A 19,169-nucleotide genomic window follows, 5' to 3' on the forward strand; every position below is an offset into this window, starting at 1 on the left:
GAGCTTATGAAAAATTTGCATAGAAAACATGAAAACATAAAAATATTATAACTCATAACAAAAATTAATTTTGTTTTTATAAATTATATAAAATAAAGTATTTTAAAAACCCAAACCTAATAACAATTCGTAAAATAAGTATTTAGTATTTTTAACAGAAATTTATTTTGTTTTTGTTGTAAGCAAAAATTATATTTACTTGTTTTGTGTAGTGTATACGGATTGGGTTTAAGACGCGTGTGGCTTATCAAAACTGGACTGGGGCCTCTGAATATCAGACGTGAATATCATAAATTTAGTAAAATATGATAAATAATGTGTGAGGGAATTGTGCTTATCAAAGCAATTCTCCAAATTTATTTAATAAATATCTGAATCAGTTTATTGGAAACATTAGCCATCGGTGGTTCTTCGCTTTAAAAATGTTTAATCTCGGATTTTATTTTATGTCCGTGTTGGTAATCTCTGACCTCCAAGGCATGGTCCTTTCACAGGACAATACGTGTGCACGGTGCATTGTAACCGACGCTCCATCTCAGTGTGGGGCATTTTGTCTCGCTGCACTTCACCCTCTTTATGATCACATGGCTAACCTCCGGAAGCAGTATAATATTCAAGGTGACCAACTAAATGCAACTCTGGCAATGCTGAAAAGGACTCAGGAAAAGCTGGACAGGATTGAGACTAGGATGGAAAGAATTCAACAGGAAAGAATGGTGTTACAGCCTCCGGTAATTACAGTCGTCACGCTGACCCCAACTGTCTGGCAAGAAAACTTTCTAGAATCAGGATCAGGACAACCAGAAGACTGAGGAATTGGCATCATCCGTTTGCACTTAAATAATCACTTAAATATGTTAGATTAGATATTATAGTGGCTCTGCACATTTTAATCTATTTTCACATTATAATGAAATGAATTTGAACAACCTAAATTTAAACGGATAAGTTTAAGATGTTAAGCAAAATTGAAGGTTTAGTAAAAACACCTGTTGTTAATATAAAGGCTGAACATTTTTCACAGTACAATAAGTGAAAAGCAAATTTATATCGAGTCGCATTAATTTTGAAAAAATTCCGAAATTTAATAATTAAATCATTAAAACCTTGGTTATTTTTTAAACATTCAATTATTTAATTTGAATTTACAGCATTAACTTTTTTTTAAGGGAACACCCTTATTATTTGCACTTTTGATGAAGTCCACCAGTATTTTCTGGTATATATGCAGCCAAGTCGGTATTTTTCTTCGCATGATGCTGCAGCCCTGTTGTTTTTTAGGGCCACCCACACTCACGCGCACTCAAACCGAGTTGGAATTTTTTGTTACTTGCTGGTCATTTTTCACGGCTGTGCGACTAATTTAATTTGAACACTAGAGTCCAAGTAACAATAATAAGTGCTTTAATCAGACGCAGCGGGCAACATTGCAGAATTTAGTAGCTTTCGGAGTGCAAAATGTAAATTTCTGAATTCCTGGCGTGAGGGGTTCTCCATTTCGCATACATATATGCCTGTGCAGCCGCGTGTGCATGTGTGGAGTTTTATAAACTAAAGCACGAGTGTAAACTTGCGTGCATTAATTATAAAATTAAAAGAAAAGTTTCGTATTAAATCGATTTCCTGTGCCGAGTGTTTGCATGTGTTTGTTGCAAATGTAAGAAGAGGAAGCAGCAGCTCACGCGCTACTCTCTTCCTCTCTCTTCTCCCTCCCCTCATTTTGCTCTATTAGCAGCTGAAAGTATTAGCCGCAATAAATTCAAAATTTCCCAGAAATCTGCTAGTTGGCGGAAGTAAGAAATAAAGTAAAAGTCTCAAAAACCGGAATCAACTTCAGCTATTAAACAAGGTAAGTTATAAATAATGAAAAATCGCGCCCTTGTATGCGTGTGTGTGAGTGAGTGAGTGGGTGCTAAGAACATACTCGTACTTAACCTCAATTTGCCCCAAATGATTACGCTAGGCGGCAACTAAAGCTTCTAGCGGCATTAATCGTTTCAAAATATTGCATTCACTCCTTTTTCATTTCAAAATATTCAACCTTTGACTTTAAGTTTAAAAACTGTGTTTTTATCAATGAGTTTATTCAGCTAAAATTACAGTTACAGCCTTAAATAGTGTGGAAATGTGTATATTTTTTGTGGAAATCGCTCTTATCGCCTTGCTGAATACATAAAAACAAAAAGTTCCGCCATCTGTTGGCACGTGTATGTGTGTGTAGACATTTTTAATTGCCTTTGATTTGATAAAATATAAAAAAAGAGCCTCTGAGAGTAAATAAAAATAAGAAAGGAAGATATTGAGAACAGCAACAACAATGACGCAGACGTGCATACATCGAAGGCAACCAAAACACCCAGGTGTGTGTGTGTGTGTGTATAAGAGGCAGAGCGCGTTTACCGCGCTCACCTTTTGTTATTGTTGCGTTCATTCGCTCCAGAGCTGCCAACTCGCACAAAATGTATCATGTCAGTCCCAATAAATACAATTTCTTTTGGGAGTTTTGAACAATTGTTTAAAAGAACATTCAACTAAATTATTTTGTATCTTAAGAAAATGTCAATCTCTACGTCAGTTTTTTTTTTAAGATTGACGAGCCATCGAAGTATTTTCAGTTTTTTCCCACGAACCAAAACTTTAGGAAATTGAAAAATTCGAAACAAAATTTTAAACGAGGTTCAATAGCATTATGAGTTGGCAGCTCTGAGTACCCTTTTGGTTCATGTGTGTTGCGTGTGCACAAGGTGAGCGAGATAGCAGTTCAGCCTTCAATTTGCGGGCGGCTTACGTTGATTCTAATTAAATAATTCGTTGAAATCGGGCTCATTGCTTCTGTGAGGTCCAATTGATTTACACACACATACATTTATTCGCCGTGCTTTCCACGTTTTCCCCAAATTTTCTTTGTGAAGCGCCTCAAGTTTCGACTGGTTTGGTTTAGGCCGTTTGAAAAACTTGAAAAACAAGTTACTTCTGAACTCAAACTCTCCTCAGTTTTGGCAGTCTCTCCACACTTCTCTCGATCTTTCTCCCGAGAAAAAATACACAACACTTGCCGCGTCGCCAACCGATTGTTTGCAATTCGCAATTGTCTTTTTGCCCGAGGCCAATGAACAAGTCTTGAACTTGATGGTCGAACGAAGTTGAAGTGTATTAGACGTTGAACATTTTTACACTGCTCATGTCTTAACTAGCGCACGACATGGGTATTTTAACTTCTTTGGTCAACAGTTAAAAATTACTGTTTTTTTACCCTTTTTGGAAATTCTAAATAAAAAAAATACAGCTTAGTCCTGTTTAAAATTTAAGTTTACACATTTCTCAGTTATTTTGTTGCTTCAAAAAATCATATCTTAAAAGGTTTTAGGAATGGCACTTAGTCTATTTCAGTCAGGGTTTTAAATGTTTTAAAATAATATATGCTTGCTAACCATTTTCTCAATACATTCGCTTTAAAAATATAGCCTAAGCTGTGACCATTTTTAAAAAATGTTAGGACTAAAATTATAATTTAAACGTCTTATCACACAACTAAGTTTTGAGACATTTCAAGTTTCATTTCACCAATAATTGACACTGACTCGAAAAATGTATTAAATTAAAAATGAATACAATTTTATAATGTAAACAATACACACAAATGTATACAACTTTTACCTATTTTAATGTCCGGACATTGAAACATTAATTTCTAAAAGGAATTCATCACTTTATAAATCAGGCGACGCAGGCGAAAACCTAAATCTGATAGTTTGCTGACCACGTATGAATATCCAATTAATTGACATTATATAAAGCTCGATCGTTGTAACAGGAACCACATATAATATGTGTTGTATCCATTTATTTTTGCAGTATTCCAAGACAAGCAATCTGAAACTAGCACAGGGATAATTAGAACATGCGAAACCACCTGGCACTATTATCAAAAAAACATCAATAATACCCAATGGAAAGGCAAACAAACCTTCCTGCGGCGCCTGGAAGTCGGAGAGTTTTTGTTTGCCCCTTTTTTTCGGTCCGGGGATTTCGGTGCATGCGCTGCACCCAGTATTTGGTTGCACGTGAACTTTGAACTTTTGAGCTGGAAAGTGGAAGGCGGATTTGCATTTCCTATCGCTGCAGGTGCCTCAAAGAGAAAGAGAGGCTCTCTCTCGCCACCCCCGCTGCATTTTTCATTGCGCAATGAGCGAGGCGAATCGATAAGTGCAAGGTTTCCATGTCGCATTTTTAGCAGCTCAACTTTTTCGCGTATACAGATATTTTTCGCCTGTTTTTTTCGAAGGAGGTGGGCCGCCGAATTCGCTTCGATTCAAGATGGGAACATGTGTTTTTATGGTTCCGCCATTGTCATGGTGAGATGCACTTTGCTTTTTTACTTTTTCCTGCCTGCCTCTCACCGCACGCACCCCTTTGTGGGTGTGTGTGTGGGCTGGTGAGCGAGGTGGAGGAGTACATGAGTGTGTAAAGTGTAGCCGTGGCAGAGTTGTAGCTCGCTAGTGGTCCGTTTGGTTTCTGATTTTCGGTTTCGTCGATTTCATTATGTACTGCAATAGTCGGCTGAATCCGCTCTGCCGACGTCGCTTTCCACTGTATACACGGGGTCGGCGCGTTGGTGTGAGTGCGTTTCTCTCTCTTTTGCGGCAACAGGGTGTTTCGCTGATATAGTCTGACTTCTTGTTAGCCACATGGATAAGTAACAAATAAACACCCTGTCTTCCTCCAGTGTTCTGTTGCTTTTTGTGTACTGGTTGTGTTTGCTCTCTCAGGCGCTCTCTTTGATTGAAACAGGGTATCTTGTTTATATGGTGGGATCTAACTACAGGCCACATGGTTATAGAAGAAAAAACACCCTGTTTTCTCGCAGACTTGTTTCCTCTCTCCTTCCAACGTTTTGTTATTGCTTTTTGCACTTACGTAAGCCTTGCCATTGTTCGTTTCTTATCCAAATTCTAAGCGCCATTTTGAGGCGATTTGCATGCGGTGAGCAATGGGGAGTACAAGTAACTGCTGCCGGTTGTTATGTACTAATAGGTGCACCATTTTATTTAGTGGCAATCACAATGATTTCAATGCGCGCGACGGATGTTTTTTGGTTGTTGCGCCGCTGAGTTGCCACCCTGTTTTAGCCGCGGCGGCAACAGAGGCGACAGAAAATGAATTCCAAAGCAACACTGCGCGCGCGCACTCTCCCTCTCTACACCGCTCTCTCTCTCTCTCTGAGAGCACAAGGTCTCTCTCCGCTCTCTCTCTCTTTTTGACTCCGACTAACTGGCCGTCGTCGTTTCGCCGTTCAATTTTAATCGAAAATGTTTGCGGCGGCGTTAGGATGTACGAAAACGTTTTCTCGCCAAAACTGTGTGAATAGCAGTAGAAATCTACCGAAAAGAAAATGTCTTAAATCGCCTACTTTGATCTACTGAGAAGGGGAGCCAAGTGCAAAGTGATTGAAATAAACGTTAAACTTAAAACACACAAAACCATTAAAGAAGGTGAAAATTCAGATTTCGGTGTGCCAGTATTGAGTGCGGAAATAGTAGTTGCTAGTGCAAAATAAAAAATACTGCGTAAAACGTGAAAGTTTCCAATAACACAAACCAACGGCAGTTTTGTAGTAAATATACATACGCGCCCAGTACATACATACATACATACATTTCGAATATACACACAGCCGAATATCAACCGACGAAGCTAACTGCTTATTGCTGATGTAAGTGCTAAGGGCGGTGGGGGCGTGAAAAGTGCAGAGGAACATCCTTCAAGTGCACTTGGTGCGCGGATATTCAAGCAACATTCGTGTTCGTGCCACTGAAAACTTGTGAAAAATACAACATTTTTAGGTTAGGTCAATTTCAATTGGTTTATATACACACGCACATACACACACACAGTCGCATTGCGAGCCACAGCGAATACATATAGAAGGCGCACAGACAAAAAGTCGTCGACGGCGACGTGGTTGTTGTTTGTGTTGCTGCTGCTCTGCTCACACACGGACGAGGGTGGAGAGGAGAGCAACACACAAACACAGGCGCGTTTTGAACCATTGCTTTTGGCTTGCTTATGAACTGACTGTATTTTTTCAACGTAGTGTCGTTTTATTTTCGTTCGTTGATTCGTTCTTTGCTCAGTTCGTGCGCTTATCTCGACTTTTGCTTTGATGCGCCATTCGCATGTACTGGCGAGAGCCATATTGCGTCGGTGTGAGTGTGCATTTAAATGGCTCCCCAATGAGAGCATCATTTGTGGGGCTCCCTTTTGCTCACATCTTTCTTCTGCTCCTCTTATGTGTTCCCTACATCCGTCGTTTGTTGTTCTTGCTTTCGTTTTTAAATTTTACACAAAACGTTTGCTGAAATAATATATATGTATATATTGTACATATTTCTATACATCCATATGTTTTATTTGCAAAATTTATTAATAGCGCAGCGCCAGTCTGCAAGTGTGTGTGAGTGTGCCAGAAGAGTGAGAAAGTAATTCACAAACTAAATATTAATTTGCGATGATTCGTATTGCATTTGTTTAAGAAATCAAGTGCTTAAGATTTTTGCATATTTTTCCGCTGTATGCCTTTTGTGCTGCGTATTCTGTGCTGTGTATACACATAACAAAACAGATAAGATAGCATTATACGTGTGCACGTAATAGAGCGGGTTGAACAAAAAAAATGGAGGGAAAATTTGCCCACATGTCTCCCCAAAGCACTCGCACACACACGCACAACGCCCCAATTTGGAGCCTCTCTCATCCAACACACACGCACACACACACTAAAAGCTGTTTGGTATGCACTAATGGCGGATCCAAAAAATACAATAACAAAAAAGGTAGTTGAGAGAGCAAAAAGAGCGAACTTGTTTTACCTTCTTTTAAGGATAGTTGGTGGTGGCAGGGAGAGAGAGGAGCTAGAGCTTTTGTGCGGCTGTACTGTGCTCCAATATTTGTTTACAAATGCTAAAATGGGGCAGCTGTTGGTTGTGATGGGGTGTTTCAGTAGGTTGGAGCAGGATGATCTGATCCTCTAGGCGGTTTCCATTCACCTTGTATTTACTCTCTCTATCTGGCCTGCGCAGCTTTGCGCTCTCTCACTCTCCCGATTGCCCGCCAAATGCTTACTGCGTGAGTGTGTGTGTGTGTTTGGCCCCAAACGGGTGAAATACCTTTTTGAAAAAAAAATCAGCCATATCATACTGCGCCTCAACAACAAATGCGGCGCTCTCTCTGACTCTCTTTGTGACTGCACCACCACCACCACCGTAAATACCACCACCTTTGCATTGTTGCGTTTGCCGCTTCTTCTTCTTATTCTTCTTGTAAGTTGTAGATACAGAATATGTACCAGCAATACTCCCCCCGCCTCCCGCCCCTTCGCGGTGTCGGGATATATATATATCTGAATTCTATGCAAGCCGATGTCGTGCATGGGGCATTTGGCACCTTCCACATGCACATATATATATTACAGACACTTTTAAGCAAACGAAGGTGTATACAGAAAGCTCGCTTAGGAAGTATTTACTGTACCGCTAAAAGCAATAACAAAGCGCGCGCCCAATTCCGGTTGCACGTACACATACTAAAGTAAACTTCTTTTAACTTGCACTCTCCTCCGAGTTTAAACTTCTACTTTGATCTCCTCCACTCTCTAGCTGTTGTTATTGCTCAGAGCTCCACCATTCCATTCCATTCCTATGCTCTTTACCTTTCTTTCCACCTCCGGATCCAGTATCCAATACAAAGACATCGCTTTTCACTCAATAGTTTTTGTGATACGGCTAAAGAAGAATTCCGCAGTGTGCTTTTTATTCTACCTTTTCGTTGGAATGTGCAATCGTTTTGAAAAGATATCTAGATAAAGACCAAATTGATCAATCAGCTGTGCTATATTAGCAAACCTGTTTTGGTAAAAAGAATAAGAGTCATGTTTTATGGTTTCGTGAATTACCATGTTAAATTTATTAATCAATTTAAGTCCCTTAATATTCAAAACAAATAAATATTTTGTTCTTAGCTAAAGTCGACAGTTATTTAATAGAATATTAGCAAAGTTATATTGCAGGAAAAAAGGTTAAATTTAGAATTCTTAAAATATACTTAGAAGAGACTCTTTATTAACTTGTTTTTCAACGCAGTTTTGATGACCGTTTCCTTCTCTTTATTTACAGTGATATCCAGAAAAAACTCCGGGAGTTACGTGGCAGACGTGAATTACCGGCCCAGATAACTCAAACAGATAGCTCAATTTCTCTACCCTAGAACTCGAGCGCATTTGCCGCTTGCGGGGATACCAAATGTATAGACAACATATGTCGCATCCACGAGCAGTCCAGGACCAAGAGTTGCGACCCCGACCGTTCGTTGCATATTACATACGCTCATAGAGGGCGGTCAATCACCCAAAGCAGCCAGAGAGTCCTTGCACTTGGGCAGGGATACAGGGAGCCACAGAGTGCTTAGCAAGCAGCAGCACAGGAGCACAAGAGGCACCGCCGAGAACAGAGCAACGAAGAAGATGATGAAACGCACCCGTGTCGACGAGGTGCAGTTCGGCACGCGACCCGGTCCACCGACATCCGGTGGCGTGGGCGTAGGAGTCGTGGGCGTGGCCGGAGGAGGGTCAGCGTCTGGCAGCGGTGGCACCACCACCGTAGGCGTCAATACGGCGGGCGTGACAATTGGAACCGTTGTGCCCGGAGCTGCCCACAATGCCACCATTAGTGGCATCGGTTCCATTCACCATCGCATCCTTACGCCGCAGCATGGAGGAGCCCAGACCATTGCCTACTTGCCGTCCACTACACCGACGGCTACGAATTTGAAGACCACGAGCTCGATTGTGGACAGCACTAGCGCTGTAGGAGCAGGAGCCCAGGTGGCCGTAGGAGTAGGCGCTGGAGCAGGCGGTGGGGGTGTAGTGGTCTCCACGGGCAGCACCGGCACCCAAACATTACAGTATACCACATGTAAGTGCTCAATTACAACCCATGATGTAATGCCTATTTCATGTATTTCTTTCATTTCTCCTCTAGCTTATAGCGTGGCTTCCATTCAGGCGGGTGGAACTCTCAAAACCAGCTCAGCGGATGGCGGAAACACAGTACAGATTCATGTAACCGGAGGAGCAGGAGCGAGCAATCCCGCTAGCGCCCAGACCGTTTCCAGCAGCTCACAAACTGGCACAATCCGCCAGCGCACAATCAGCGGCACCCAGACGGTGGCCACCGCCGTGGGTAATCTGGCCACGATGTCCCAGCAACAGCCTGTTCAGCAGCCACCTTTGGCCACAGCCCAAACACCTCCATCGTCCGTGGTTGCCAACAGTATCCCAGTGGGTGGAACCACTCCACCGCAGGGCCAATCGGGCAATGCCACGCCGCGCTTGAAAGTCGAGGATGCTTTGAGCTACCTGGACCAGGTGAAGTACCAGTATGCGGACCAGCCGCAGATCTACAACAACTTCCTCGACATCATGAAGGAGTTTAAGTCGCACTGCATCGACACACCCGGAGTTATTGAGCGAGTCTCCACGCTCTTCAAGGGACATACGGAGCTGATCTACGGCTTCAACATGTTTCTGCCACCTGGCTACAAGATCGAGATACATTCGGACGCTCTCGGCTGCTCGGTACCGGTGGTATCGATGCCCTCGCCCCCTGGAGCGCCATCGAGCACGGGAACGGTGCACATGCTCACCGGAAGCAGCCCAATGACAGCTGCCGGACATATCGCCATCAAGACGACCAATGCGGCAACTTTGACAGCGGCATCAGGAGCTGGAGCAGCGGCCGCAGCAGCAGCTGTGGCCCAGATTCAATCCGCTGGAGCTGTAAATCTTATGACTCACGGCGGAGCATCGCTTACCCAGACCACCATCCATGCGCTGCAGCAGCAGGCAACGCCACCTGCGTCGCAGTCGCCAGGTCATGTCCACGTAAGTGTGACCAACTCACCGGCGCCAACAGCCGTAGGCCCTGGTCAGCAGCCACCGGGCATCTCCGTATCGGCGCACAACGTGCCGCAGAACTATTCAAGAGACCGAGAAAGGGCCACCATAACGCCCACAGGCCAAGTGGCTGGTTCAGCAGCCAGTGCAAATGCCACCGCCAGTATTGTGGTCGGCGGACCTCCAACGCCCAATTCCTTAAGCGAGTTAAGCCCACACGGAGGAGCGGGAGGTGGGCCAGGAGCGGTAGCGGCCCAGCACAATCTGCATCACATCCAGCAGGCGCACCAATCGATTCTCCTGGGCGAGACGGGCCAGCAGAATCAGCCGGTGGAGTTCAATCACGCCATAACCTATGTAAATAAGATCAAGGTAAGTGTGCTCAATATTTTAAAACAATGTAGTTTATACTTATACTATTTTGTATGCCTCTATCGAACAGAACCGTTTCCAAAACCAACCGGCAAAGTACAAGAAATTCCTGGAGATTCTGCATGCCTATCAAAAGGAGCAGAAGGTGATGAAGGAGGGCAGTCTAAACCAGGGCAAAATGCTCACCGAACAGGAGGTGTACACGCAAGTTGCAAAACTCTTTGGCCAGGATGAGGATTTGCTGAGAGAGTTTGGCCAATTTCTGCCCGACGCTACCAATCATCAGGCTGGGCAGTACATGGCAAAATCAGCGTCCGTGCACAACGATCATGGCAAGCAACGACCCACGGCCACTTTGAGCGGTGGAGCCCACATTACCATGTCATCCGCATCGCCAGCACCAGGTGGTTCCCCTCTGCATTTGGGTGGCGGCGGTACGACGCTGCCACAGATCGACAACAGTGCCCATGCTGCGGCCATCGGAAATCTGTCGGCGGTGAATACCAGTGTGAGCATTAAGACGTACAACAATAATCAGCAGCAACAGCAGAATCATGTGATTGGATCAGGCCTGAACGCGACGACGCGAAACGATGTCCTCTTCGAGAAGGACTATCACTCAGGTCTGCAGCAGCAAGCGCATCAGCGAGGAGCTGGAGTGGGCGGCCATCACCATCTCGCCGGTACGCCAGCGGGCACCAATCTCGGTCGGCCTGGTGTAGGAGCCAGTGTAATGGTGGCGTACGACAAAGAGCATCGGAATAACCATCATGTGCAGAAGTACGTCGGCCACGTGCCCAATCCGAATCTCTCGCATGGCCACAATGCCAAAAAGTCACCAAGTTATGGTATCACATCGGTGATTGGTTCCATGCCGCACATGTCGGACAATTCCCTCGATCGCAGCTCGCCGGGGATCAGTTACGCCACGCCGCCGCTGCCCTCTGGTCACCATGGTCAGCATAATTCCGGTTCAGCTTCGAGAAGGCCGGGCGATGACAGTTTGGCCGGACACTATGCTAGTGGAGCACCGCCTGCTAAGCGACCGAAACCATATTGTCGGGATGTCAGCTTCTCGGAGGCATCGAGCAAGTGCACCATCTCCGACGCCGCCTTCTTCGACAAGGTACGAAAGGCCCTACGAAGTCCCGAGGTCTACGACAACTTCCTGCGATGCCTGACTCTGTTCAACCAGGAAATCGTTTCCAAAACAGAGCTGCTCGGTCTGGTATCTCCGTTCCTTATGAAGTTCCCCGACCTGCTGCGATGGTTCACCGACTTTCTGGGCCCGCCTTCAGGTCAACCCGCCGGTGGAATGATCGATGGCATGCCCTTGCCTGCCACGCAGCGTCAGGGAGGCGGAAGCAGCAATAGTTCTCACGATCGAGGCAGCAGTCACCAGAGTGCCGCCGAGTACGTTCAGGATGTGGATCTGTCCTCGTGCAAGCGACTGGGTGCATCATATTGTGCGCTGCCACAGTCCACAGTGCCCAAGAAGTGTAGCGGACGAACGGCTCTCTGTCGGGAGGTGCTCAACGACAAGTGGGTCTCCTTTCCGACGTGGGCCAGCGAAGATTCCACCTTTGTGACATCGCGGAAAACTCAGTTCGAGGAGACAATCTACAGGTGAGAAACATTCCTCTAAACTCTAAAAACTCAGTATTTCCACTTTAAAAAAAACAATTCTCGAGTAAAATCGGGAACTCCTCCATTGGTACTTTTGTTTCATTTCCTTTTCCTTTTGAGATTAATAATTGCGGTTAAAATAGAAATCGAGTTTTTAATTTGATTTGATTTACTTTAATCATGTGTTTTAACCGCATCCTACACTTTATTCTCAATCTGCACCACTGTCGTTTGTTTTGGATATTCTGTTTCTTTGGCTTTCGTTTATTTCAATTAACCAATGCGCACACTCTAAACAAAAGGAATATTCACAGAACGGAGGACGAGCGCTTCGAGCTGGACCTGGTAATCGAGGTGAACAGTGCCACGATTCGGGTGCTGGAGAACGTGCAGAAGAAGATGTCGCGCATGTCCACCGAGGAGTTGGCAAAGTTCCACCTGGACGATCATCTGGGTGGCACATCCCAAACGATACACCAGCGGGCCATCCATCGCATCTATGGCGACAAATCCGGCGAGATAATCCAGGGCATGAAGAAAAACCCCTCGGTGGCAGTGCCTATTGTACTGAAGCGACTGAAAGTCAAGGAGGAGGAGTGGCGAGAAGCGCAAAAGGTAAGTGAACTCCTCACGCATTGTTTGCATTTATGTAAATAAAATAAAAATGTACAATTTTGTACCTTTTGTGCAGACGTTCAACAAGCAATGGCGGGAACAGAACGAGAAGTATTACCTCAAGTCTCTCGATCACCAAGCCATCAACTTCAAGCCCAACGACATGAAGGCCCTGCGCTCCAAGAGTCTCTTCAACGAGATCGAGACGCTGTATGATGAGCGGCATGACCAGGAGGACGAAGCCATGGAGCCGTACGGGCCACATTTGATGCTGCCCTACAAGGACAAGACCATACTGGATGATGCCGCCAATCTGCTGATCCACCACGTCAAGCGACAGACGGGCATTCAGAAGCAGGAGAAGCAGAAGATCAAGCAGATCATCCGACAATTTGTGCCTGACCTCTTCTTTGCGCCACGGCAGCCGCTGAGCGACGATGAGCGAGATGACGGTGAGTTCCCTCAGTCGAATTTCCCACCTTTAATCATCTGATTCACCCTAACTAACCGCCAAGATATTCATTACTTGCTTTAGTAGCTAAAACAACTAACTAATCAGCCCATGAGATGGTTATGCCTTGGTTTGATCATCTCAATCATCCTTACTCACAACAATTAATTATTATTTTATTTTTTTGTGCTAGGAGTATAGCTTTGTAAATTTGAAACTTTAATCAGTCATGCAAAAGAAATGCATGTCTAATTTTCTTTCGAATTTAAAAAGCATATTTCCCTTAATATTTGCTCGATTTTATTATTTAACATAGTGAATGTTTTTCGTTTCTTTTTCTTTTTTCTTCTTTTTTGCAATTACTTGATAACAAAACAAAACAAAAATAAACCAATGAAAACCAAATTTTGTAACGTACAACAAACACCTGTAATTAAACAATATATACATAAAAAAAAAAAAAAAAAACTGGACTGGACTGCACTGCACTGCACCACCGACACCTCACTGACCCCATCGAATATTCGAAACCTATGTGTTGTGCACCCGTTTCTCTATATAGCCTTTCCATTTTTGGTAGATGACAATACGAAAATGGACGTGGACTCGCCACTGGGTCGCACGGAGTCGTCGGTCCGGAATGCCAAGAGTACGCCCAGCGAAGGTGCCTCTCCGGCACGCAGTAATGCAAGCAGCGGCAGCGGTACTCCGGCGGGAATCAAGAAAGAGACTGACGATTTAAAGGCGACGAGTGGATCGGCTGGAGCGGCGTCTGCGACAACGTCTTCATCAGCGACGCCGGCGGACGATGCAACTCCATCTACATCCTCAGCAGCGGCGGCAGCAGCAGCGGCATCATCATCATCATCTGCATCCGGATCCGAGGCCAAGGCGAAGGAAGATCCCCTCTCCACCCACAGAGACGAAGGTGCCAGCAGCAGCAGCACCTCCGGAGTTGTCTCGAGTCCCAGGCAAGCACAGGACTCGACAGTAGCTGGCAGCGATGTGGAAATCAAGCTGGAGCATACGGCGGACTTTGCCAATCCCAAGCTATTGCCACCTCACGCACACGGGCAGCATGACGTGAGTTTAATTGAGCTCTTTTAAGTGAAATAATTAATAAACCATTGTTTTTTACTCTTATAATCAGGACGAATCCTACTCGCTTTTCTTCGCCAACAACAACTGGTATTTATTCCTGCGGCTCCATGCGATCCTGTGCGACCGTCTGCACGTCATGTACGAGCGGGCCCGCCTGCTGGCGATCGAGGAGGAGCGCTGTCGCGTGAACCGAAGGGAGAGCACGGCCACTGCGCTTAGGTTAAAGCCCAAGCCGGAGATCCAAGTGGAGGACTACTATCCGACCTTCCTTGACATGCTGAAGAACGTCCTAGACGGCAATATGGACTCGAACACTTTCGAGGATACAATGCGGGAAATGTTTGGAATCTATGCCTACATCTCTTTCACGTTGGATAAGGTAAGTTGTTCATTAAAGCTAATTAGATTTGGAATTATCTAAACGAAGTATTGCCCAAATTTAAGGACTTGAATTCAAAGTATAGTAATACTTATCCCACACATTTATTTCATCTCAGGTTGTCTCGAATGCCGTTCGCCAGCTGCAATACTGTGTGACAGAGCGAGCCGCCCTCGATTGTGTGGAGTTGTTTGCTTCGGAGCAAAGGCGCGGCTGCACCGGCGGACTCTGTCGGGATGCCCACAAGACCTTTGACCGGGAGATGACCTATCAGCGGAAGGCGGAAAGCATTCTTAACGACGAGAACTGCTTCAAGGTGTACATTGTAAGTTGTTTGGTTCGAATCACACACACTCTGAGAGAAGCTAACGTATAGATAATACATTTGCAGTACAAAATCGATTGCCGAGTTACCATCGAGCTGCTCGATTCCGAGCCCGAGGAGGTGGACAAGCCGGCTGCGCTGAAGGCCCAGAAGTTTAGCAAATATGTGGAACGATTGGCGAATCCGGCGCTCGGCAGCGGCGGAGGGAACAGTGCCGGCTCGAATTCGGCGCTGGGAGGCGGCGACAATATTGTAGAGGCGTCCGATATCAAGACGGAGGAGGAGGAAGATACTGCCGAGGTGAGTGTGCCGTGGCGCAGCGATAATGATGCTCCCGAGCCGGAGCAGCTTTGTGTGGTGTGTGCTTGAAGAGTGGTTAACCATGTTGTTTGTGTATTTCGTTGTTCATTTCGGTTGTTTACGTTTTTGGTTCCCTGTTCCTGTTCCTGTTCTTCTCCTGAGTTGTGTTTTTGGTCAGTACTTATTCCACTGTACATACAAACCTACCAATTGGTTTAGACGATGGACAAGACAACCCACAGCCCACAGCCTACCGTACTGCATTCTGTATATATATATATATATATATCTCAGTTTTCGGTTTACTATCTGTTGTTACCCCTATCAACTTTCGCCGCTGCACTTTCTATTATTTATCTTCTCCCCTCTCCTCATTTAGCCAGTTGTAAATTTGTTTCTATTTTTGTATCTTTTCGTTTCGGTATCATTTATCAACATGCCGCCAACTTATTAATCGCCCACATTTCGTATGCATACAAACGAATACGCTGCTTGCATACGAGCAATGAAAAAAATAAAAAATAAATACATTAAAAGAACAAGAAAATATTCACTAATTAATGCTTTTTTGCATTCTTTTCTCTCATTTTTTCCGATTTATTTTTTCGTACCAGGTCAATTCCAAGGCTTGAAATAACATAGTTTTGATAATTTCATTGAATAAGAAGAAGAAAAAGTCATATTGCAAAATGAAATAGTAATAAATGAATTTGTTTTTTGATTACCAAAACCAAAATAAGAGAAATTAAACACCAAACCTTTTCACCCACCACCACCACCACCACCGCCACAACCACTACCACACTCACCCAATCACACACACACATTTAATGTAATGCATTGTTTGCCCAAAAACACGAAACGAAAACGAAAAACTGCAATAACAACCCAACCAACGAGGATACAAAAACCCAAAGAACACGCCTCAAATAAATGTAGAATTCCATCCACAAACAAACATGCATAAAGACAAACCATTATGTAAAATAGTAGATCATGATAACAATAACGTTAACGTAGTCACGCGCTTGTTGCATTCCCTTCTGATTTCGTTATGCCTTGAGTTGTCCAAGAGTTATCCATAGTGATAGACAGTCTAATATTTCGGGTGATCGACAAACCAACATCGGCGTTGTGATGTGATGATAATGATTATGAAATTGTTGGTAAATGTGTGTGATTGGGGTGTGGTGTGTGTGTGAGAGTGGTGCTGATGATGATGATGATAATGATAATGGTCAGATTATTGTGCTTATCCGTCGGCCTAAATTACACCGTACACAAAATGTATATATTAATTATCGTGTTTTAACTGTACATAACGTAATGCTAATGGTAATCGGTCAATGTATGTATTATTATGTGTAAAACGTTTAGTAGCTAATTTTGTAAAGGAAGCAGCCAAATGTCATTTTAAATTCGGTAAACATTTTTATATCTAGGCATAAGAACACACAACACACACTCCACACACTCAATAATTGTAAATTACTTAGCACACACAATCACAACTGTGGACATTACTGGAGAGTGAAATTGAAAAATATATCTGGAGCAGCCCATTAAAAAGTCATATTCGAAGTTTCGAAGTTACTCAAACAGAGGGATGGGCAAGATGGGCAAGATGATGGGGTCGGGTGTTTTTGTGGTTTTATCTGGGGTTAGGCGTTGCAAAACGAACTCAGTAATTGCCACACAGACTTAAGACTTAAGTTTAAGCAAGGTAAGTTGCCATCGCATTGTAGAACTCCCTCCTCGTTTCACTTAGTTTTAGTCTAAGATTTGTTTGTTATTGTTGTTGATTAATGGTACTGGTACTGGTAAATGTGATTGATTTCAAATTCGTTTCGTTTCCCAACCCCCGTATTTGGTCGATTTTTGTTTAACCTCCGTTCCACAGTGCGTATGAGTCTTTGTCTTTGTGTTTTTTGGCCTGGTACCTTCATCATCCTGGGTTCTCTCAGTATTTATCTTTCTATAAATTCCCCAACTATAACTATCTAACTGTTCTGTAATGCTACAATATACACAATCCACCACAACATCTCAGCATTCCCAGCTTTAAGTAATCTCGTAAATTCTGTGAGCATGTTGAATTGCCGCCGTGTTTCAATTGCTCTGCTGGCAATTGTCGCAATTATGCACAATAAACACTGACTTTTCAATTGTTCTCATTGCAGTTGGGCCACAGAGGAGGTGGAATCGGAGGCGGAGGAGGAGCTCGCAAGGCGCGTTTTCTGCTGCGCAACAAGCGCCGGTCGCAGCTGCACGAGGAGCAAGTGCGGCAGTTGTTCGAACAGAAACGAAATCGCAGCGAGCAGCAGCTGACGACTGCGGCAGCAGGTGAATCCATTTCTGGCGACAATATCATCTCAACCAGCAGCAGTTCGGGCACGGGCGGCACTAACAATAATAACAACAATAACAACAACAGCTGGGGCAGTAAACGACTGCCGGAGCGACTGGGTACCGCACAGGTGGGCCTGGCCGAGCAGTACGCGTTCAATGATCGCGACGAAGTCAACACGAACGCCAGCAATGGACGATGCTTTGTGACCAGCAAGAATCTCAAGCTACTCAAGTACGATGCAGTGCGTCGTGCCAAAAAGGTGAGTGTTTGCGAAGAGTTTCCAAATGAGTTCGTTGATTTAATCGATTTGAATCAATTAATCTTCAATTAATTATATTAAACTTTACTAACTGATTTTCCCCTTTCCCTTTTACAGAGTCATTCGCGCGTCACTCAGGCGAAATACGCTCACTTCCAGACCTACGTCAACAAATGGCTGCAGCAGCACGTCAGCGACCAGCTGCAGCAGAACTGCATCGACTGGCTGCTGGGCAAGACAGCGGACCAGATCAACGCCAGCGGCTGGGGATCCGCCAGCAAGACCAAGACGGTGCAACAGAAGGACACATCGAGGACGCCTTACCGCATCTACAACCGGTACAAGGTGGTGCAGAGCGCAGTCAGCGGGTTGATTGGTGGCGCTGCTCCAACTCCAGACGGATCAGGTCCAGCGCTCAACTCTGCCCCACCGCCAGGCTCAGCAGCATCGGCGGTGAGCAATGTGCTGGCCCTGTCGGCGGTTTCATCGACATCATCGCACTCCATGTGCAACAGCAGCATTTTGTCCGCGGACTCGACCACCAATAATGCCAATGCGCCACCACAGCAGCAACAGCAACATTGCAATAGTGCGGCAGCGGCCGCGGCGGCCACTACAAATGCGGAGGCACTGCAGCAGGTGCGACCCATGGAGAGCTAACCGGCAAGGACAGCACCAACAGCAACAGTAGCAGCAGCAGCAGCAGTCGTCGCTGCTTGGCCCGATTCATTCACATGACGGTGAGGTGATGAAGAGGAGAAAAAGTAAAAGGATTTGCCTGTATTCGATAGAAAGTTGAAAGTACGTTTTTAAATGTGATACCAGTTCCTGGACGCGGTCATCGAGATTGCAGCTAAACCGAACCCATCATCATTGACTGGTATGCAAGTCCGGCATGGCATTGGGCATTGGATATTTGATCGAAGGAAAGCTCTTTTTCATTTTGTACAAAAAGTCATTTAATCTTAGGCGCTTTGCTCCTAACTAAGAATTTTATAGGCTTACTTTGCATTACCTTAAGAACTAGTTTTACTCTGGCAGCGTCTTGTTTTATTGAAGCGCTTTTAGCATTAGGGTCTAAAGTCGATATAAAGCCACACACACACACACACCTTAAACACAAGACCACACACATAATAAGTCACGTATATTTTTAAAGTTTTGTGCACTGCAAACGGATAGAAGAGACAGTTGTGCTAGTAATTAGGATCCAGAACACGTCTGTTTAGCGTTTTAAGATTTTATAAAATCAAGCCCTTTTACTTTTACATATATGTAACGTATTTTTTATACAAATCAAACAAAACACCCACACACACACAAACCTTGTACAATTCCTTGTGAATACTATTGATTATATTTTACGCGTTTAAGGTCATTAAATTAAGTTGTAAAAACGTAATGAGCAGATTAAAACAAAAGTTTATCAAAAGTGAAACGGA

General features: G+C 44.4%; 1 protein-coding gene and 1 long non-coding RNA gene across 7 annotated transcripts; one reads left to right on the forward strand and one right to left on the reverse strand.

Annotated features, from left to right (window-relative positions):
* Positions 1 to 1,285: 1,285 nt before the first annotated feature.
* LOC108143407 (paired amphipathic helix protein Sin3a) lies at positions 1,286 to 19,165 on the forward strand. 6 transcript variants are annotated; one of them, XM_017267791.2, is made up of 12 exons: positions 1,287 to 1,849; positions 8,172 to 8,969; positions 9,036 to 10,321; positions 10,392 to 11,947; positions 12,250 to 12,562; positions 12,639 to 13,014; positions 13,576 to 14,096; positions 14,164 to 14,493; positions 14,612 to 14,818; positions 14,885 to 15,118; positions 17,299 to 17,727; positions 17,845 to 19,165. In XM_017267791.2, the coding sequence occupies exons 2-12, from the start codon at positions 8,519 to 8,521 to the stop codon at positions 18,385 to 18,387; spliced, it is 6,246 nt and encodes a 2,081-aa protein (XP_017123280.1). In that variant the 5' UTR covers positions 1,287 to 1,849; positions 8,172 to 8,518; the 3' UTR covers positions 18,388 to 19,165. The 6 variants fall into 6 exon arrangements, with proteins under 6 accessions (XP_041563417.1, XP_041563418.1, XP_017123280.1 ...); XM_041707482.1 differs by having other exon boundaries at positions 13,594 to 14,096; XM_041707481.1 differs by having other exon boundaries at positions 12,262 to 12,562.
* On the reverse strand, positions 3,592 to 5,188 carry LOC121466854. Its single transcript, XR_005977019.1, has 2 exons — positions 3,968 to 5,188; positions 3,592 to 3,879 (listed from the first exon to the last, which is right to left on the reverse strand). It is a non-coding gene; the product is annotated as an uncharacterized LOC121466854 (long non-coding RNA).
* Positions 19,166 to 19,169: the final 4 nt, after the last annotated feature.

This window comes from Drosophila elegans, unplaced genomic scaffold, assembly GCF_018152505.1.
Source record: "Drosophila elegans isolate 14027-0461.03 unplaced genomic scaffold, ASM1815250v1 contig_183, whole genome shotgun sequence".
Lineage (NCBI taxonomy): Eukaryota > Metazoa > Arthropoda > Insecta > Diptera > Drosophilidae > Drosophila > Drosophila elegans.

Excerpts from the sequence above, each read along its gene's own strand:
- LOC108143407 (XM_017267791.2), top strand. The coding sequence starts at position 8,519 with ATGATGAAACGCACCCGTGTCGACGAGGTGCAGTTCGGCACGCGACCC. Across the intron at positions 8,970-9,035 it reads AACATTACAGTATACCACAT|CTTATAGCGTGGCTTCCATT; the intron begins GTAAGTGCTCAA and ends TTTCTCCTCTAG. Across the intron at positions 14,097-14,163 it reads ACGCACACGGGCAGCATGAC|GACGAATCCTACTCGCTTTT; the intron begins GTGAGTTTAATT and ends TCTTATAATCAG.